General features: G+C 37.3%; 2 protein-coding genes across 2 annotated transcripts; one reads left to right on the plus strand and one right to left on the minus strand.

The window, feature by feature from the left end:
- Positions 1-13209: 13209 nt before the first annotated feature.
- Positions 13210-15511, plus strand: LOC113357804 (expansin-B18-like). The gene is made up of 6 exons (XM_026601264.1): positions 13210-13421; positions 13620-13735; positions 14158-14265; positions 14458-14570; positions 14694-14878; positions 15039-15511. Exons 1-6 carry the CDS (start codon positions 13384-13386, stop codon positions 15367-15369), a joined length of 891 nt encoding a protein of 296 aa, XP_026457049.1. The 5' UTR covers positions 13210-13383; the 3' UTR covers positions 15370-15511.
- A 1490-nt stretch (positions 15512-17001) lies between these two features.
- Positions 17002-21138, minus strand: LOC113360218 (phosphate transporter PHO1 homolog 5-like). The gene is made up of 11 exons (XM_026603751.1): positions 20454-21138; positions 19844-20280; positions 19686-19757; positions 19453-19582; positions 19237-19357; positions 18852-19110; positions 18649-18753; positions 18480-18524; positions 18215-18364; positions 17606-18021; positions 17002-17473 (listed from the first exon to the last, which is right to left on the minus strand). The coding sequence occupies exons 1-11, from the start codon at positions 21136-21138 to the stop codon at positions 17368-17370; spliced, it is 2526 nt and encodes an 841-aa protein (XP_026459536.1). The 3' UTR covers positions 17002-17367.
- Positions 21139-21892: the final 754 nt, after the last annotated feature.

Genomic DNA, 21892 nt, shown 5'->3' on the forward strand with positions numbered 1-21892 from the left:
TCACAACTGTGCATTCTGTTGCTAATTTTATACCAGAACTATTATAGTCGGATCGGATAACATTGTCCGTTCTTTAAAAAAACTTGGTAAAAATTTCGTAACTATTTCAAACTGTTGCTACGTATCATACAGTTTAAGAGTTGCAACAGTCCCAAATTGTTGCGACATCAGCTGGTCGCAACAGTTTCAATCTGTTACGAAATTTTGGCGTCGCAACAGATGTAAACTGTTGCAACCGAAAATTTACAACGGCAACGTAGCCGTTGCGAAAAACTACAACATCGACTTTCGTAATAGGACAGAACTGTTGCGACCCCATTTTGCAATTGCCATTTACTGTTGCTAAACGTTAAATTTGGTGTAGTGTAAAAGTAGTCTATAAATCATTCTTTTGGGTGCTTTAATATCAAAATTCAATGAACAAACAAATAAACGATATAAGTCAAGGGAGAACAAATAACAACTTACCCTATTTTTTTGGTAATCGCCATAGTGATAGTAAACGTGCCTCGTGAATCTCAGCAAAGGGAAAACTCCAACATTCGAAATTCGAATTTCCTTACCGAGCTAAACTTCTTTTAAACATGGATTAAAATATTGTATTTCATAAGGTGGTCCTAAAGGAGTCTCCTTTGTTCAAAGCCTTCTTGAGGTAATCAACTTTTCAATCCCTAGTTTTAAGGTAGACATCCATGAAATCAACTAGAATTCTGATGATTTCCAAGGGACCCCAAGAAACCAAATGCCTTCCCCATATTTAATCTTGAATTTTGTAAAAGCCACATCAGCATTAGCTTTCCCTGTAAATCGCATCTTATTTGCTACCATTCTAACATGAACTACTTATTCAGTCGCAATCCATTTGGAAAATTAAAGGGCCACTTTGAAAAGATAACTTTATTTCAAAAACAATACATTCATGTTGCAAAGAAAGATTCACTAATGCAAGAAAAACCACCATATAACAAAGCAACGGACACAAACTAAATGACGCATCCCTAATACATTGTGGCAACCGACACACACCAAAAGACGCATCCTATTGTAAAACTATAAAATCAAACATAGATCATGTTCAATTAGCACTACAATACAATACAATACAATACAATACAATACATGCTTCGATTATTTTGTTTTTTAATCGGCAAAACTATAGTAGTATATTAGAATAAAAGAATAAGAGTGATTACAAGTTGCTGGACATACCAGCCATGCAACCAAAAGAAAAGAAGGGAAAAGCAAGATGTTAGAGACAACAAAAAATCAAAACAAGGTCCTAACAACCGCAAACAAGAGGGAAGCTCTACTTTCGCATCAGATCAGCCCATTTGAATACCAAATCCTGAAATCTAAAACCTCTAAGAGGTTTTATTGGAATTGACCAATACAACAAAACCGCTTTGATATCCAAAATAATCCTCTCTTTGTATTTTGCTATACCATTGAAACATCCATTGTTTCGCTCCTTCCAAAGTATCCAACAGATTGCATATGGAAGCAGCTCCCACATGTGATTTCCAGCCATCGAGAAATTCCGGGTTTTTATCTCGTCGAAGGCATGTATGATATCATACCTTTGTACTCCCAGCACCCCAAATTATGAAAAGAAATGGTTCCAAATTGGCCGAGTAATTCTGCAATGTAAGAATAAATGATTGATAGTTTCTGTATCGGATTTGCACAAGTAACACCTGTTGGCTAATTTCCTTCCTCTTTGCTGAAGAACATCTTGAGTAAGTATGGAATTATGGTGTACCATCCATATAAAAAAGGAAATTTTTGTTGGTACATTAGAATTTCAAACTGCCTCTTTAGGGAAAATGATAGCTTCTTGTTCCCTAGCCAACAGCTGCTCATAGCAAGATTTTACTGTGAACCGTCCATCCTTCTCCCATTTCCAACTTCTTGAGTCGTCTTCATTGCTAATTGTGGCAGCTTCTAGCAACACAGAAATTGCAGTAGCTTCTTCAATTTCGAAATCAATTAGTCGTCTTCTCAGATCGAGGTTCCACACTACCCTCCCTTCTGGGTCTATATGATAATATTCAATCACAAAGTTATTTTTCTTCCGGGACACTTCGAAAAGATTAGGAAAAAGAGTTTTTAAGGTATCTTCCCCCACCCAATTATCCAACCAAAATCTAACCTTATCCCCTTTCCCCACTTTGTACTGAATCCCACTTCTAAGAATCTCAATCCTATTTGCAATCCCTCTCCAGACACCCCTCCCATATGTCATCTTAGTCCCTACGGCATCCCATCCATTCTTGTCCACACCATTTTTTTGAGCCACCATATTATCCTCCAAGAAGCTCTTGTTTCTGTTGAGAATCTCCATAACCATTTGCACAACAATGCATCATTTAACAATTTGAGATTCCTAATCCCCAATCCCCCATGCTCCTTACCCGTACAAATTGAATCCCAAGAAACCAAAGCAATCTTCTTGTTGACAGCACCGTTTCCCCACAGAAAATTGCGCATAAGACTATTCAATTTCTTTGCCACCGAAGCTGGCATTGAGAACACCGACATCATGTAAATAGCCAATATACTTAGAACATTCTGTATTAGCACTAATCTTCCTCCGTACGTGAGATAAACCCTTACCCAACCTTGTAACATCTTCTCAGTTCTCTCTATAATGGGATCCCAATGGATCTTACTTCTGTAGGGATACCCAGCTAGCATGCCTAAATAAGAGAAAGGAAGTGGTTCCCGCATACACCCCATAGTTGTGGATATTATGTCTTGGGAAGTCGGATTTCCTAGACCAAACGCCTGGCTTTTTAATGGATTAACACTCAATCCAGAAACTAGCTCGAAACACATGAACACAGCTTTAATATTGAGAATATGAGCAGCTTTTTAAACCCTTCAATCAATCTTTGAGACTCAAGCTTCATAATCATTTTACAAAACCCCTCCATAACTATTGTAAATAAGAAAGGAGAAAGTGCATCACCTTGTCGCAAGCCCCTTGTACTTGTGAAAAGTTCCCCAGGAGTCTCATTAATCAATATAAAGAAATGGGCTGTTGAGATACAAGAGAAAATCCATCTCCTACACTTTGTACCAAACCCCATCTTTGACATTACTTGATCTAGATAGTGCCAGCTGACCTTATCGTAGGCCTTTTCAACATCCATCTTGAAAACCCAACCATCAGTATTTTCTCTTATTTTCGAATCCATACTCTCATTTTCCAGCAGAATACTATCCACAATTTTTCTATTCGCCACAAATGCACTTTGAGCATCAGAAATAATCTGGGGGAGAACTTTCTTCAATCTAGATGATAATACCTTGGTGATAATCTTATAAGATGTGTTAATGAGACTAATTGGTCGGAAGTCCTTCACGTCTTCAACATTTTCTCTATTTGGAATAAGATATATAAATGTGTTGTTCGCCCTCCAATCTAAGAACCCTGTATCGACAAAGTGATTAACCATTCTCATAAAATCCACTCTAATAACCTCCCAAAAGAACACATAAAACTCAATCGGAAAGCCATCCGGTCCTGGCATCTTGTTAGACTCCATTTCGTGCATTGCTTGTTTAACTTCCTCTTCCGTAATCCTTTTTTCCAAATTTGTACTTTCGTCCACTGAGATAGCTGAGAACTCCAAATCTTCTACAAAAGGTCTATTGCTATGATCTTCTTTATAAAGATTTATATAGAAATCTTGAATGTGACTTCTATTACAGATTGTTCTTCAGTAACATCCCCATCCACTCTGATACTACTAATTGTATTAGCTCTTCTTCTATTGTTAACATACCTATGGAAGAAAGAAGTATTATGGTCTCCCTCAATGATCCACTGGTTTTTAGTCTTTTGCTTCATTCTTATGCTCTCAAGCTTAGCCCATTTCAAGTACTCAGCCTTCTTGTTCACCCTTTCAAAACTATCTTCCACTGTAGAAACCCCTTGTGCCTCCCTCTCATCTAACGCTTTAATTTGTACTAATAGCTCATCCCTAATCTTGTTTACTCTGCCAAAGGTTTGTAAGTTCCAATCTCGCAAATCACCTTTCACCGCTTGTAACTTTTTGCAAAAAACATATCCCGGATTCCCCGTGAAGTGATGGTCCTGCCTCCATTGTTGCATTCTTTCTTTAATACTCTCATCTTACAGCCACATTAGCTCAAATCTCTGAGGTCTTGGCCCATTGTTTACTGCTGAGGTTGAAAGCTGTATTGGAGTGTGATCAGAAGTTGGACGAGGTTTCGCCAATTTATATGTGCCAGGGTAATACTCATCCCACTTTTGTTAATGATCAATCTATCTATACGACTACAAGTAGGAAATTCCTGAAAATTAGACCATGTATACTTTGCACCGGTAAGTGGCAAGTCCATTATATCCCAATTGTTGATGAATTTGTTGAAGTCATTCATTCCTCTAGTAATTTGATTACCTCTATTTTTATCCTCTAAAAACCTAGTAACATTGTAGTCGCCTCCAAGAACCCCTGGTACATCCCAAAGAGACATGACATCCCCAAGTTTTCTCCACAACCTTCGTCTTTCTTTTCGCTCTCGATGTCCATACACCGAAGCAACAAAACACTCAGATTGATTGATTCTAGAGCGAAAAGCACAAGCAATAGTGTGTCTTGCCTCTAGAGTGTCGAAAACTTCTAGCTTGTTGTTATCCCATAATATACACATTCCCCCTGATGCTCCTTGAGACGGTAAATAATGACAGCCTATATCTTGCGAACTCCAAATTTCCCCTCTAAGTTGATCTGTGATGACTTCAAGTTTTGTCTCTTGCAATAGCACCACATCTGGACGCCACTTGAGAAGAACCGAATTAACCACTATTCTCTTGTTTACATCCCCCAAACCCCGTATGTTCCAATTGATAATTTTGTTTATCATTTAAACTTGTTTTCCCTGGCCTTCTTACGTCTCTCTTCTTTGGTGCTTGATGGTTCAATCTGCTACAGGGAAGATGCAATCCTATAAAGTTCTCTACTATTCTTACCGTCGCTTCCCTTTGGAATTGGTGAGGTAGTATCCCAATCATCCTCTTCGTCTTCATCGCCTCCTTGAAGAAGCAGCTTTACTCCTTCCAAGGAGTCAATCGAAATTCCTCCTATATTGACATTTGACGGATTTCTTGCTTGTAGAGGTCTAGCCGCCTCACTAAAAGCCTTCATAATTCTATCTTTAAAGAAAGATCGGTGATCCTTACTTGGTCGACCCATTAAAGACGCAACAGTAGCTACTGCTCTAAACATAGCTTCCTTTTGATGATTAAAAAAGTTTTGTTGTTGAACCAATCTCCTTTCTCTTGTTAACTTACTCACCTCTGAATAATCCTCCACCCCCTCACTAACTGTATCCAAATATTCTTCAGCTTCTTCTTCTCCAATGCTCAAAGCCTCATCTGCATCAGTGAAGTAATCTAGAGGAAATTGTTGAATTGGTTGAGCATCTATGGGGGAACTAAGTTCCTCAATGAGAGTTAGTGGTAACTCCTCATCTGAACAGTCCTTAAAAATTTCCATCACCCACTGCTTGATTGGCCATATTTAGAAGAGAGAGAGAAGTAGGAGCTGAAAACCCAGAACGCAGGGTTGATATTTCGTTGTTACTGGCCATCGGGAAGTTCATCAATTTAGGAATTGGACCCAAAATACTCTGAATCCCTCCTGCTTGATTGTGGTCTACCCAAGAATTTGTGACTGTGTTGTCCTTTGAGAAACTAGGACTGGGCTCTGTAACATAATTCACCAGGCCACCACAAACTTGAGCATCTTCTAGTAGCGAGCCTTTATCTTTCTTTTGAAATAACTGGTATTGTAATTTTTCCTTCACCACCGACGGTTGCGCCAGCTCATGGTTATTTGTTGCTCTCCGGTCAACCCTTATGATCCACTGACTATTTGGTCCACCACCAATTTTGTCTTTTGCCTTATGAATATTATCCCCCACGCTAGCTTCACTAGCCTTCAAACTTTGTGTAATAACTTTGATACCCAGGTCTCCATCAGCTGTAGAATTGAAGCTCTCCTTGGTATTGCGTCTCTTCCTGGCTTTATTTCTTCTTTTCCTTGCCTTTTTCCTCTCACAGTACTCATCTGACCGAGAACGAACATTATCTCTCTTCCTCTGACTGTGTGGATTAAAATCCCCACCCTTAGCATCATGCCCTTGTAGGGTCACATCACCATGTCCTTTCTTCGATTCCCCATGCTCCTCTCCAGACTGTTGCTTGGTGATAGATGACAAGTTGTTTCCCAAAATATGACTAACGTTATCCTTGACAGTAGATATCTTATCTCTATGATAGCCGTTGAGCTTTTTTTTGCCGGCTGAATTGACGACATCCAGATCGGTAATGATAATTCCGACCAAATAAAATAAACCGTCTTCTGTTAACGTTAATCCGCGAGGTAGATCTTTTGCTAGCTTGTAGCATTTGAGTTGAACTCTCACCCCAGAAAGATCTTTGAAATCAACTTCTGTAGTAGTCCCCATTTCATGAAGAAGGTTAGCCACTGTTTTCATTGTCCACAAATGAAAAGGAATGCCTGTGAGTATAATGTTCACAATCTTCTGATTGTAAACCTCTTTAACCGAATTTATAGAAGGCCACCACCTAGAGAAATGAATTGCTCCCATGAGAAAATTAATACTCTGCTGTTTGAATATGATTTTGTCTTCGTCTAACGAGGAAGCCATGAAAGCTCCTTGATTGAGAGAAAACACTTGAATAATGGGCTTCACCTGAGAATGGAAAACCGCTTGTATTCGATCCTCCACCATCGACCAGTCAGCATGTGGAGGGTCTACAGTGCAAATCAGTGCCTCATTCCATCTATCAAAAGATCTGGCACCCCCTCCAAAAGTTATGCTTGCCCATGTTGTAGTACCCGTCACTTTGAAGTTATTTTTCGATTCATGCCCGATGATCTCTACTGGAGTTCTATTGAATTCTTCTCTTCTAATGGTTGGCCACTTGTTTAGATCTGAATGAAAAGTATTCTTGAATGGGGTTTGGTATTTTTTCTTTATAGTATAGAGTGATGAATGAAAACCCTCAATAAAAATCTTCCAACTTCCACCCCTGTAACCTTTAGGAATGATTAGGTGATGAGGTTTCTCACCTGGATTACCCGTAAACCAATCGATCGTAAGGAATCTGCCTCGATCATTACTGCTCTCGATGATTACGACTGAAGAAGCACTACCCCATGAATTTCTCCAGTGTATTGGTTTACCTGAAACCCTATCCGCTTTACTTGCTTCAGTGATAATGTTGAGCAACCATTCAGCAACACGAAAAGGTAGCCAACACTCGTTTGTAAAGCCCCTGGATCTCTCGGTAATCCTAACTGTTACCTCTCCATCATCTCTGTAAACAATGACCTCATAGGACTTATTTTCAACCCTAAACGTACTTTTCTCTCCCATAGATATTGAATCACAATGAAATGCAGAGATACATTACAGATTTGATGATAGATTGAAGCTAGAATGGCCGGAGAAGATGAACAGGGAGAAACGGTGGCACAAAAACCAAGTCAGAGGGGAAAGAGGGTGAAAGACCAAAAATGGCAATTGTTGAATTACCTGCTTCCTTCCTTATACAAAGTTACGACAAGAAATTACCAAACTCATCAGTAGGTGAATGATTCTTCTTTTTCATCATCATGGTTAGACTTGGAAAAATCTTGGTTGAAAGAAAAAAAAACATTGTTTATAATGTTTTTCATCATCATGCTTCTTTTTCATCATCATGCTTCGATTATTGTTTATAATGTTACGTAAAGTGCACATATTTGATGAAATTTACGAAAAATATATGCGTTAAATACCAATGACAGTTTTCGATCATATTGTGTATGCAAAAATGGTTAACAATTTCCATTGTTTTGTGCAGTAAATTCATTATTGAAGTATTTAGAGAAATGATGTTGTTTCGGTTAGTTGTTAATAACATTTGAAGTCGTATCTCAGAGGAATGATTAACTACACCAATTTCTATGAAGCGTTGCAGATAGAAAACGTGTCGATAATAATGAGAAATCACTTGCAAAAAATAAACGTTGTTTGGTTTTTGATATTCTTTTTTAAAATATTCTGAAGCCATTGAAAAGGTAATTCAATTTTGAAAACTAATCTTATCATTAATATAGATTTGCAAGTGATTGTGTAGTTTGCAAGTTCTTTTACATCATTACATTTTGAACCATTACATCATTGCATCAAAATTTAAATTTGATGGTTTTGGACAATCCTATGAAGCATGATCTACTAGATTAGCCATAAAGTAATGCGGGTTGTATTCTACCTAAAGGTCTTGAATTCAGTTTAGGGTTATTCGTAGTCTATTAGAAATATATCATGTTTACAACATTATTCATCTTTGCTTCTTCCATTCATATTTTTAGTGTGTTTATTCTTTTTGGTAGAAAGGTCCTTACTATCAAATAAGGTAGGAAAATAAAGTCTACAATGAAAATATTATGTGCGAAGGAAAATATATGGAAATATTTCCTTCTTTTTTGGGATCGAAGATTACAGTATAGCCATCAACAACACTATTTTGCAAAATAACAAATTCAATAGAATTGTGACACCGACATTAGAGACTACTATATGAAGATACTTAGCGTGAACAAAAAAAAGAAGAAGTAATGAAGATGTGGAGAGATCAAATATGAACAACTCAAAATCTTTGTTTTATTTGAAATAGAGGAATCAACGAACCTGATCAACATGTTTCTCACAAAATTTCCAATGTTTTCTTAACTTCTTCGACAAAAGAAGAAGAAGAAGGAAAACAAACTCATCCATGAAGAAATGGACTACAAAAAAGCACAACTTTTTGAAGATCTTTTACCGTTTTCTGAAGATTTTCTACGGCTTTACGGCTTCCTCAGGAATAACATCACACTCATTGTCCAAAGGGAAGACAACATATTCAGCATTCAAAATACCTTATAACTTGATAAAAACTCAACATACGAAAGGGAATATATTTGGCAAAGTTAATGTGCAGGGTAGACTTAATACTATGGGATGAAGCAACAATGGTGCATAAACATTCCTTCGAAGTACTAGATAAGACGTTGAAGGATCTGGGTAGCAATCCGATCAAGATATTTGGAGGAAAAACTATAATCTTTGCTGGAGATTTCATGCAGATATTACCGATAACTCCCAAAGAAACCAGGAAAATGACCGTTGATGCATCAATAAATAAATCAAATTTTTGGAGAGATTTAAGAATCTTCAGCCTTGATGAGAATATGCAACTAATTTTTTGAGTTTCAATCACCGCAACAAAAGAAAAAGAAGAATTCGTTAAGTAAGTATTTGATCCAGGAATGGATTCTTTCAAAAGACCCAACTAATTGGATCAAAATACCTGATAAGTACCTAATCGTACCAGATGAGGATTGCGTGAAATAGTTTGTTTCCATCATATATCCAAGCCTGCTCGATGGATACGAAGATGCAGAGTACTTAAGTGAAAGATGTATAATTGGCACCAACAAACGATAATGTAGATGAAATTAATTACCACTGCATTGTTCTCGACGGTCCCAGTAGAAACACATCATTTGTGAGAATAAAAGCAGTTGGGGTTTTAGTGGACGAGCTGAACTCCCCTGAATTTATGAGAACCCGGCCCACAAAGGCAAAACAAGTGCCGGAAGTTTTGGACTAGCTATTCCATGCCAAATTCGAAGTTTTGAACTCTAAGAGCAAGTCTTATGGTGGAAAATTTCCATCTTCCAAGTTCCATGTCACCTCACCGTTTGGAATGGATCGTGGAACTGCAACTCTAATGGTGGAAGATCGAAAACGCCAAAAGAAATAGCGTTTTGCGCTAATTGAATTCGCGTTTCCAAATTTTTAGCTTTTTATAACAAATAAGGGACCCACTACCACTCACGTGGCAGGATTAGCAAGAGTCACATACGTTCTTCTGATTTTTTTTAATTTAAGAAATACGTATCTGAAGGGATCCCACTAATAAAAACGTGACAAGTGTATGCTGATTGCTATTAAATCAAGAAATTAATCATTGGTTGACCTTTGACGCCATTCTTTTAAGGGTTTCATTTGGATTCCACGCTGCATTCCACAAAACCTTGGAAAGTCCCTTGAAAAAAGTGTGGAAGATCCCAATTTGGAAGCCATTAAACTTGATATTCCACACTTTTTCCATGCTTGGAATAACCTGGACTCCACCATAAGACTTGCTCTCAGTCAGCAACATATTACACTGAGAAGGGTCCATTCGTAAAACTCATTTACATTTTCTTACACATGTTTTTCTGGTCATGGAAGGGTGAGAGTAGTGAAGTGACTACAAATTAGTGACTACAGACTTTTTTTGACTACAGACTTTTTTTGCTTTTCTTATGAGAGCATGGGCTATGGGTTTATCAAACTAGTGACTACAAATTTGAGCTAATTTTCCTCTTTGTATTTTATCCCTCGTCCCTCCTAAACACTTCCATACACTCCTTCACGTGAAGGAGTGGTCTACAGTGGACAACGCTACACATTGCACTATCAGTCGTTTGATCGAATTAACTGGTGCACGAAAAATAATTAGCCGTTTCAAATTGAATCTTCAGCCTTGATGAGAATATGCAACTACTTTCTCGAATTTCATCTGCAAAAAAGAAAGAAAAGAAAAAATAATAAATAATTCGGGAAATAGATATTTGATGTTGGAAATGGAATTCTTTGGGAAGACCCAACTTAGATCAAAATAACGGATGAGTACCTAATCGTACCATATGAGGATTGCGTGAAACATTTTGTGTCCATCCCAAGCATGCTCCGGAAATGCCCAGATGCAAGTGAAAGATGTATATTGGCACCAACAAACGATAGTGCAAATGAAATTAACCATTACATTGTGTTCAGGTTCCCAGAAAAAACACATCATTTGTGAGAACGTGAGCAGTTTAGGGTTTAGTGGACGAGCCGAACTCCCCTGAATTTATGAGAACCCGGCAAGCAAAAGCAAAACAAGTGCGGAAAGTGTTGGACTAGCTATTAATCTTCAACGTTTTACACTATGAGCGGTCCATTTATAAACAATCTTGTTAAAGGGGCGGCATGTTCCATTAGAGGGGCGGCAAGTATGATAATAATGTCCCTCTAGTTGGTTAGGGGATGTTCTATAAGGGTGTAAATTGACTAGATTATCCTTTTCATCTTAAATGGACTAATTAACATAATGGAATCAAATCTCTTCTCTTCTCCTCCTCCATTAAAATTGAAATTTTCATCATCCTCGATTTGAAAAATTGATAATCGTTGATTGAAAACTATATTTCGAAAAACCCAGTTAGGGTTTAGTTTCTTGTGTATGATTTAAGTTAGTTTTGTATCAAAAATTAGGGTTTTGGATCAAAATTGAAATTGAAATTTCTGTGCTGCATGTGAGTTACGGTTGGTAATAACTCCAATTGGAACCGTAACTATAGATTTGGTTGATGTTACGGTTCATTTAACTCAAATACCAACCGTAAGTTCTTGATTTTGAGATAAAATGTTCAGTTACGATTTTTTTTTTGCAACCGTAAATTACTTACGGTTGGTCTCATTACTTAAGTTACGAACCGTAATTTGTCCTGGATGTTTCATTTTCTTTTAACGGTTTATAATTGCATCACTGTTATCAACCATATTTGAGTTACGACTTGTAACTCAAATAACCTTACCAACCGTAGGTTAGTTACGGTTGATCCCGATTCATTAGTTACCAACCGTAATTTGTTACAGTTGCTATATGTTGTCATTCTACCAACCGTAATTGGTATTACAATTGGGTTTTCCCCAAATTGAACCAGTTACGATTGGTATTCGATACTTTTGGAACCGTAACTGCGAGTTACGGTTGGTAACGAGCTAAATTCCAACCGTAAGTTCTTCTGAAATTTTAAAAGTTTCGATTTTTTTTACGTACGTTAGATAATTTTGAGCGACAAAAAGCTAATGAGAACTAATTTAGAGATTTACCCATCTAAAATTTGTCACTGGAATCACTCATTTTGGTTGAGTGAATCAAAATCTAGGGTTTCACAAATATCACAAAAGTTTTTCTTTTCTTCTCCTCTAAACTTTTTTTTTAACTCTAAAAATCTGATTTTGATTTGTTTTAGAGTTAATATAAGTGAAATTTGATTATCAAAACTAAACTAGATTATCAACACTAAACTAGTTTATTAACACTAAACTATGTAAGGATTAATTAGTCATTTTTAGTTTTTTTTATAAGGGACACTTCGAATTACCGTGTAGTGATCCTTTTTGTCCTATTCACTACCGCCCCTCTAATGGAATCCGCCGCCCCTTTAATAGGATTGTTTATAAAACTCATCGACATTTTCCTACACTGTTTTTCAGGCCATCGAAGGGCGAGAGTAGGGATTCAAACTTTAATCTAGATCGAACCACCTACCAAAAACTATTTGAGCAACAACCGGTCTCATATTAAGTCTGTTTATTTGGATGTACATTTGGAAGAGACCTTTTGATTTCTAGAAGTTAATAAGCAATAAGTTAGTTTGGCTATGTTTCAAAACTATTTCTATAAACCAATAATGTAACTTTCAGTGAAGCACAACATTTTTGCTTCTGCCTTCTGTTTTTGGTGTGAAACAATTGTCAATCCCAAATTCACGTAAAATAGATTTTCTTTCTTCTAAAAACATCATTCTACAATCTTTAGAAACTAGCTTTTAGTTAACTTTTTGTTTTTTTGCACGACCTTTTTTATTGGTAATAGTTTTTCAACTTTTAATTAACACCTTGTTTATTTTTTTCTGACTCGTCTGGATCTGATTGAAAGCACCTGATTCCACTGGAACTGACTTATATGTTTGTTTTTTTTGTATCAGTTCTGACTCAAAAATATTAGCCAATGATTGTTCCCTTAAATCAGGGGTAGTATATTGACTGATTCAATCGAATTCGAGTCAGGCGTTAGATTAGACTCAGATCGAATTAAATCAGACTAAAGAAAAAAACAAACAGGCTGACATCTAACTGGGGCCCAATCAAATCCACAGACGAGTCAGCAAAAACAAACATGCTAACTCCAAATTTTACTTTCCAAGTAAACAGTTACGCGGTTGAAATTCAAGTTCTACAGAGAGACTGACTGAGGGAGTAATAGATGCGGATTCCAATAAAGCAGAAAATAAATAATAAAAATATCACGAATGTTAGGTTTTCATCTCTTCCACATTTCCCCCCTTTTCAGTTTACTCCTAATCCTACCACCACCTCTTCTTCTTCTTCAGCTGTTACCATTTGAGCTTAGATTCACACATCAATGCTTGTGATTCTCCTCTAATCTCTCACTTTCTGGACCTACATTTCGCGGGAATGACAAATTCATACTCAGATGACGACGACTCATCTCAGTAAGTAGTTTTCTAATCGTAGTGTTTCAACTGTTTGATAAATTGACTCAGTGAACATAAACCTGTTTCTCTCTAATTTTTTGAAGTTTTCTGCTGTATCGTCGTTTTTCTGGTTTTATTTCCTACTAATTAGAGTTTGTTAGAACACTAGCATCAGACTAGAAAATTGAATGTTGATGAATATTATGTATGTTTCAGGTCGGAAAATGAGAAAAGGAGAGTTTTGATTCGGATAAGTGTGATACTCGGTGTAATGTTCTTAATCATATTGGGTTGCGTACTCTGGAAGAACAACAACAAAAAACAACCACAAGGTATGTAGATTGTAGATTATCCATGTTCTTCTAAACAAACTCGGTGGTGGTGGTGGTGGTGGTTAGTACTGGTGGTGGTGGTGGGTGGTGATGTGGTAGCAGGTATGAAGTGCTAGATTAGTACTAGTGGTAGTGGTGGTGGTTAGCACTGGCGGGGATTATGGGTGGTGGTCTGGTAGCATGTGTGGCGGGTTGTTGTGTTGGTAATGGTGGTGCTGGTGTTGGCATATTGGTCATTTTCCCGTGAAAGGAATTTTATGATTAAGATTTTTCTTTCTGCTAGTTGTTAATCATGGCTGCTCTTAAGATGTTTCACCAGTATTGTAGCTTTACCATCTTTTCTCTTTGAACTCTTCGGTGTTCATTCATTAATGACTTCCTTTCTTGTTTGTTTACACTGTCAATCTTAAATGTGTTGTTAGGTGGCAGTTCTGGTGGTGGTTCTGGAGGTGGTTCTGGTGGTGGTTCCATAACACCAGGATTACCCGTAGCTACGTGGTACGGAGATCCAAATGGTGCTGGTAGTGATGGTAAGTCACCGTAGAGACATTGATTTAACATTTCCCCGTATACAATTATACACCAAATAAAAATTGGTTCCTGGTAAAATTGAAAGCCTGCTTACCGTTTTAACAATTAGAGAATAGATAATGTACATTTGATGAGTAGTGTTAATAAATAGTGATGGTGGTAAAGATTGTCTTTTGTGTGTTCGTACGTAGGTGGTGCTTGTGGTTACGGGAATGCAGTAGGGCGACCACCTTTCTCTTCAATGATATCAGCCGGTGGCCCTTCTCTTTATAAGTCTGGAAAAGGTTGTGGTAGCTGTTATCAGGTGATGTATGAATACATAATGATCTTAGACCAGTTCTTCAGTATATCACCATTTTTTGTCAATCTTAATCATAATGCTGAATCACTAATTAGGTTTGTAAATTTTATTGGATATCTAATATAGGTAAAATGTTCGGGACATTCATCATGTTCAGGAAATCCAGTAACTGTAGCGATTACAGACGAGTGCCCAGGTTGTTCAGAATCAACCCATTTTGATTTGAGCGGTACAGCCTTTGGAGCCATGGCCATTTCTGGCCAAGAGCAACAATTGCGCAGTGCTGGCGTTCTGCAGATACAATATCAACGGTATGTTTGTTATAATGTTTTGTTTCTTAAAAATCCCTGATCACAAGTACATAAATATTAGGATTATGATGGTTGCTGGATTGCACTCTTGCCTGCTACATATATTCCAAATGTTTTTTTTAGTACTGGGTATTGACTAGATTTCTTATCTGGCCTGTAGAGTAGAATGCAACTATCCAGGCACAAATATTGTGTTTCAGGTTGATGGTGGTTCAAACCCTTACTATTTTGCTACATTGGTTGAATATGAAGACGGAGATGGCGATATTGCTACTATCGATCTTCAAGATAGTTCAGCTTCGGCTGATTGGCGACCAATGCAGCAGTTGTGGGGTGCTGTATGGAAGTTAAATTCAGGTTCCGCACTGAGAGGTCCATTATCTCTACGTCTTAAGTCCTCTAAGGGGGAGATGCTTGTAGCATTAAATGTCATTCCAGCAGGGTGGGGTGCTGGTGTGACCTATCGGTCAATCGTCAATTTTAATGAATAGCTGTTATATGTAGTTCGTTAGTGACTAGCAATTATCCGTAGTTTCTTAGTTTTTATTGTACTAGTGACTGGCCCCTGCGCTGCAAGGTTTTGTATATTACTGTTAAAAGAAGAGAGGTAACCAAATGACATCTTTTACTGAATCACTTGTTATTATCAACAATTTTTCAAGTGCCAATGCTTCCCTTTGCGTAGAAACTCGGGTATTGGTTTTCAGTTAAGGCCTACACCCTACACCTTGTGCAGTGATATGTTGGTGTAATTCATTCTCGTTACAACTTGAACTCTTATATCCTGATTATCTGTTTTCTTGTTTTTTTTGTCCAGTAGATTTGGTGCGTGTATCTGTTCTCTTGTTTTCTCGTATCCTGATTATCATCAGACATCAGTTGTATAGTTACAGTATTATTTTTTTAATTACTGTCATTTAGTGTGCTTCACTTTTCTTGAGTTGACTGCAGCGAGGATTTACCCTTGAAGCTGAATTTGCTCTCCTGTTGAGGATTAGTCTTAACTATGGGAAGACTGGTGCCCAGTATTCGTTTTTCCTTTGGTGCCATAGAACATCTTGGTTCATGGAAGATGATGGTTTTAACTTGAAGGTATAGTTTCTATGCTCACTGATTCGACTCATTCGTTGTAGACAGAGGTTATAAAAGTTATTTTTTTTTTTTTTTAGGAGGTTGTAGCCTTGTTGATGCTAAAGCTAGCAGAGACATAGCTGTTGAGATTGATACGCTGCAACAGGCCAGAATTTGACACTGGTTTTTCGAGGTTAGTTACACTGTGCTTAAAGTTGTGGTTGATACTTCTCTGGACTTGAATTGGTAGAGTGTATATTTAATGATCGATATTACTTACTATTGTGTTTGTCTTAGTAGAATATAAACCAAGTGATAGCATGTTGTCTCAGTAGAATATAAACTAAGTGATAGCGTTTATCTTTGCAGCAGAATATGATATTATTAGATGAACTTTCAGCAGTGTCCTTCAATTTGGTGTCTTCCAATTAATATGACATGCTCGCAGTAGCAGCTATGCTGAATCCATCGGTTTACTTGAATCCTTCTGCATTACCTTTTACGTCTCTTTTCTAAATTACAAATTTCCAGTTGTTAGAGTAATTCATCCACTTGGCTCTCGTTTTCTGGTAAACTTAGTACGATAGGAGTTTCATAAATCATCTAAACTTTTGAAACGATGATCCCTGGTTTATTCTCTGGTTGATGTTAACGCCTTAACGGGTATTTCCATTTAGAGGGCAACTAATACATATAGGTTAAAACTTTGCTACTTTCTGGTAGGAGACTTTGATGTGGTTAGATTATGGCCAGCTTAGAAGTTCTAGGTGTGGTTGGATTTTGGCTCGATACTCCTACATGTGTTCCTATAGAATATATTAGTGTGCTAATTACGCTGACAGCATGAATAGATTTGAAAATGCTTGCACCAATATTTCAGTTTACTAGAACTTTTGACAAGGGATTGAAGAAATTCAGTTATTGAAAACAGATTTACAAAAATGCACATGTAACTCATTTGCACATACAACTAAGAACACATCCTTAAGACACTAATTTATCACATCTTTTACAGATTCTGCACACTTTTGTTGATTCATGACCTAGTCATTCTTGACCTTCTTGATTGCTATCAGAGGGAAATAGTAGTATCCCTTGATCATGGCGTAAGAAGCTCTTGGTTTGAGGGTTGGCTACTCATCTTTATCTTCCTCCTCATCGTCATCATTGTTGAAAGGGAGAGGTACATTTGTGAATGCACGAAACTTGCCGACGTCTACGAAAATGCACATTGAACTCATTTGCACACACAACTAGAAACACATCCTTGAGGCACTAATTACTATCACATCTTTCTTAGATTCTGCACATTTTTGTTGATTCACGACCAGTCATTCTTGAGCTTCTTTATTGCTATCAGAGGGAACCACTAGTATCCCTTGATCACGGCGTAAGAAGCTCTTGGGTATGAGGGTCGGCTACTCATCTTTATCTTCCTCTTCGTCTTCATCATAGATGAAAGGGAGAGGTACAGTTGTGAACGCACGAAACTTGCCGACGTTATTTACATGTTCATTCTCTATCCTGAGAATAACAAATTTCATCATTAGTTAGAACCCATAAGCAAAATTTCTACTCCAGGAACATGAGTGCAAAAGAATTACAGTTGTTTTGGCCAAACATTAAGTCAGATGAATTTAAAAACATAAAAAGTACCTGAAGAAATTCCATACACCGCGACGGAAAATCTCTAGGCACGCGACAAGGGCAACCATTGCTTCCTTGTGTAAGAAAGAAACTTGAATGTTTAATACTGTTTGAAGCCAGGCAAATCTCAGCACCACATCCATTACCATGGCTACGTAGTAAATACTTTTCTGTGAAACTAGAAGTTTGTCTCTTAACCATGGATTCTTTGAATTCCTTCGTAGTAGTCCCCAATCTAGAACGAGATCCCAATATATTGCAGTAACAGCTGCAATGATTGCACTGATCCAAGCCAATACCAATAGTAGTGTTGTGTTATGCTTACTGTAAGCTGTTGTCAGGCTGACTGCGAGAACGATACTTAAGTATTTGAACCCATTAGGTCCCTGCATTGGATCTTTCTCTTCAAAGTATCGCCGAAAACACTACAAAGAAATAAAATTAAAAGATCAGTCGTTTAGGATTGGGTATTAATTCATGGATCCTTTTAAAGATACACATAAAACCTTGGATAGATTTGAACCCATGGATGAAACAGTGGGTTTTGAATGTCTAGTTAAGGTAAGTTTTACGCAACGTAGATCTTAATTTAGCCTCAAGTGAGAAAAGGATACTAACCTGTAATGCCCGTAGCCAAAATGGGAATGCAGCTAACATGATGTAGAATGAGTTATAAACAACGTCTGATTTGCATTTGGTCTCCCTCACTTTGTAATCACCTGAAGCATAGTAGCAGATGTAGAACGCAACACTTCTAAGAGCTTGGCCCTAGTAGACCAAAAGAACAAAGGAATCCATGTTAATTAGCTGTCTCAAATTGAGAACGTAAAGGCTCAGACACACACAAACAGGTATATTAGAAGATTTAAACCAGCTAACACACCTGACTACTCAGCTGATCAGCCAACATAAAATCTGATAGAGTGACCTGCTCAATCGACAGAATAAAAAAGAGATTGAGATGAGAATTTAACGAAAATTGCTTTTATTCAATAGTGCAAAGTTTTTTCTAGTCATGATTTTTTACTATAAGAAATGTTTTCATTCTTTACCGTGTACAAAGGAGCACTGATACAACGGAATGCAGTTCGCAGTAGGTAGACACGACTAGAACGATACACGATATTGAAAGGGCAAACTGTTATGAGAACTATAACCTGTGAAACCAAGAAATCATATAATAGTTAAAATAATGGTATCATAAATTAAGAACAATAGCATCATAAGTTGATAGTTTAGGAAATAAAGCTCTTACAGAAACTAATGCTAGAGGAAGTAGTTCAGTGAGAGCTTTGTATTTGCTTGTGCTTATATCCATTTCCATGTCTAGGTTGGCGAGCACACTGGCCAGTGAAACCGTTGCAAGAATTGTACTTAACAGAAAAACTTCTCTGTGTCCCAACTCTGTTCCTTTTTTGAAACCAAATATGAATGCATAATTGATTTGATAACGTTGCCAAAAGTAGATATTTGCTGAATACAGGAGCGCGTGTAGGACAAGAAACCCAAATAAACTGCAAGGAAAATTCAAACAAATGATGAAATTAGTCTTTCAGTGAAACATCATTGTTATGAATTGAAAACCTAAAAGCTAATTATAGCATTTGATGAGGTGACTTTGGCTGTTAGGGATAACTAACCTGTAGAGTGGAAACATGGTTTCCATATAATTAGCACTGCCCTCTTTTCTAATGAGATTTCTTACATTTATGACCAAAATTAGGCATATTAGAAGAGAGATTGTGCAGCCCATAAAGAAACCTGGAAAAAAGAAATCATAGATAAGAAAGTGCAAATTCCACAACAAATTTATGTACAAAAGCAAAAGAAGTTTTTGTTTTTGTAAATCATTTTACCAGAGGTAAATGTTGTTGTATGTTTGTCTTTCTTCTTTTTCGATCTCAAGATGTTCATGCCTTTACTACGGTTTGACTTGGAGAAGTGTTTGGTAAATGAATCCTCTACCCTGTCCATGAGCCTAGTAACCTGTAATTAAGTTTAACAATAAAACCCCTTTATGAGTTAACTACACAATTCAATTAGTATTGCTATATAAGATTTGTCACCAGTAATGGAAAATAAAAATTACATCATCAGAGCTGCCGATGTAGGAGTTATCCACCATATTCAGATATATTTTTGATGCATGTCTTTCAGTTATCTGCAACAAAATGGTCATCAAATCAATTTCAGATGTACTAAAGAATAATTTTTTATTTCTTAGTTGAATGGGAAACAGAAAGATACCTTGTCATATCTCTTCATGGTCTTGGAAAAGGCCAAGAGGTTCATAAAGCTATAGCTCTTTAAAAGTTGAAGTTTGTGATAGAAATGGATAATTGCAGTCTTGAGTTGTTCCTCAACTCTCTTTAGATTCCGTTTTCTGAAACTGATTAACCCTCCACTATTTCCGTTCTTAAAACTGATGATTCGTTTTATAGTTGCTCGCGGACCGAGTGTTTCATTGATCTTAACACTGTTCAGGATTTCCATATGAGCTGGTATTTCAGTCTTCAATTTTTTCCGCCCCTCTCTTTCTCCTCCACGGCTGTTGTTATCAGTTGGCTGTATATTAGATTCATCGAGATCAGTATCATCAAAATTGCTTGTTTCATTTTCATCTGAATAACTTCCGTGGCTGCTTGGTCCAATGCTTTCTTCTATGACTTCCATATGCACCATTTCTGCACATTTGTTATGTAGAGTTGTGAAATTCTATTACAATTTCATAAACTTAATAAGGAGGGGGCTTTTTATGCAGTCTTAAATCTTACTCATAATCAGTGTATTGAATACTAATCTGCACGACATTACTGTTATTCCAGCATATGAACAAGAAATATTGGAGATTACTTACCAGTACTGTGGGGGATAGAGGTTTCTGAAGAGACAGAGAATCTGGCTGCAGATTCAGCAATTTCATTACAGAGGTGTTCAAACTTTGCTTGATCGGGATCGTCAATTTTAACCCTAAAAGCAATCAATGCATCCATTTGTTTGGTCAACACGGCAGCTTCATTCATAACCTTATCAACCTTGTCTTTGTAAAAGTTATTTACTTTGTTGAATTCCTCATCAAGTCTTTTGAAGAATTTTAGTTCATATTCTCCTCCTTCTTCATCCGACATCAGGAACTTAGTCTCATATTTCTCATGATGGACATCCGGATGACTCAGCATTCCTTTTTCTAGGTCATGATCATCTTTTTGGTGCATGATTTGACGAACTAAAATGACTGGTTCTTCTTCATGATGAAATAATCCATGGTGATGGTGATGCCGATTTGTTGTGGTCGTAGTAGTAGTAGTTGCAGTAGTCTTGGAAGTAGTATCAGTGGTGGTTTTAGAGTTGGTGATGGTAGGGATGGTGCGATCAATTACTAGACCACTGAAGGTTCTGTAGACTGCAGCAACTCCACCATGATGATGATGGTGGGGGTGAGAATGTTGGAGTGGGGTTTTGAATTTGAAATGCTTAAGATCTTCAAGGATGGATTTGAGGGATGTGTATTCCATGTAAGCTCCTTGCCATTCTGGTACCATTTTTGACCTCAACTCTTTGTCGAACCTCATCTTTTTCTTTCTCTTAATCTCTATGGTAATACAAAGGTTTGCTAATGATCTGATACGTTACTGCAGATATACAAAGACTATTTATAGACTTTCAGCTTTTGAGCAACTGCGTTGGCATATCCCTGAAAAGCGAGGATTTGTCTCATGTACCAACTTGACAGACAGTCAGAGGCAAGTGTCATTTTTTTATTCAGATACAAGTACAGAATGAATGAGTTTTTGTATATTGCTAACTAGAAAAGTAGCCCATAGATAAGATAAACACGGGATCTATCTAAGATCCGTGTAAGAACAATATTTACATGATACATAATAGTACATCTCTGTTCAGTTTCCCAAGTAATATATTAGTTTGCTTTAGCAGAGATCATTAATGAACATGCATGTGAGCCGAAAGCCCCAAACCCACAGAAGGAGTTGACCTGAATAGCACCTCACATGGAATTTGGATTATAAAATTAGCTGTACACGTATAGTTGTATAGGACTATTAATATGCATTAACAGCACTTAGTGGGAGATTGAAATGAGACGCGTATTCTTCCACACATGTCGATGTTCTGTCCTTACGAAGGATATCTTGACGTGGCAAGCCTAATGTCACCGAGTCTATGTTCCAGAGGAATGATTTTTTGATTTAGGTTGTTGTTTGATACGGGCATTTTATCGTGAAGCGAACAATGGCAGTGCACATATGGGCAGAAAAGTGAACCTTTAAATGTAGG

Source organism: Papaver somniferum, chromosome 3 (assembly GCF_003573695.1).
Source record: "Papaver somniferum cultivar HN1 chromosome 3, ASM357369v1, whole genome shotgun sequence".
NCBI classification, from domain to species: domain Eukaryota; kingdom Viridiplantae; phylum Streptophyta; class Magnoliopsida; order Ranunculales; family Papaveraceae; genus Papaver; species Papaver somniferum.

What these genes read in the sequence shown, in the direction of transcription:
- LOC113357804 (XM_026601264.1), top strand. Translation starts at nt 13,384, where the DNA reads ATGACAAATTCATACTCAGATGACGACGACTCATCTCA. An exon ending in GATGACGACGACTCATCTCA is followed by an intron (nt 13,422 to 13,619) that starts GTAAGTAGTTTT and finishes TGTATGTTTCAG; the next exon opens with GTCGGAAAATGAGAAAAGGA. An exon ending in GTTGTGGTAGCTGTTATCAG is followed by an intron (nt 14,571 to 14,693) that starts GTGATGTATGAA and finishes TATCTAATATAG; the next exon opens with GTAAAATGTTCGGGACATTC.
- LOC113360218 (XM_026603751.1), bottom strand. Translation starts at nt 21,138, where the DNA reads ATGGTACCAGAATGGCAAGGAGCTTACATGGAATACACATCCCTCAAA. An exon ending in CTGATCAGCTGAGTAGTCAG is followed by an intron (nt 18,365 to 18,479) that starts GTGTGTTAGCTG and finishes TTGGTCTACTAG; the next exon opens with GGCCAAGCTCTTAGAAGTGT. An exon ending in TTTGGCTACGGGCATTACAG is followed by an intron (nt 18,022 to 18,214) that starts GTTAGTATCCTT and finishes ATTTCTTTGTAG; the next exon opens with TGTTTTCGGCGATACTTTGA.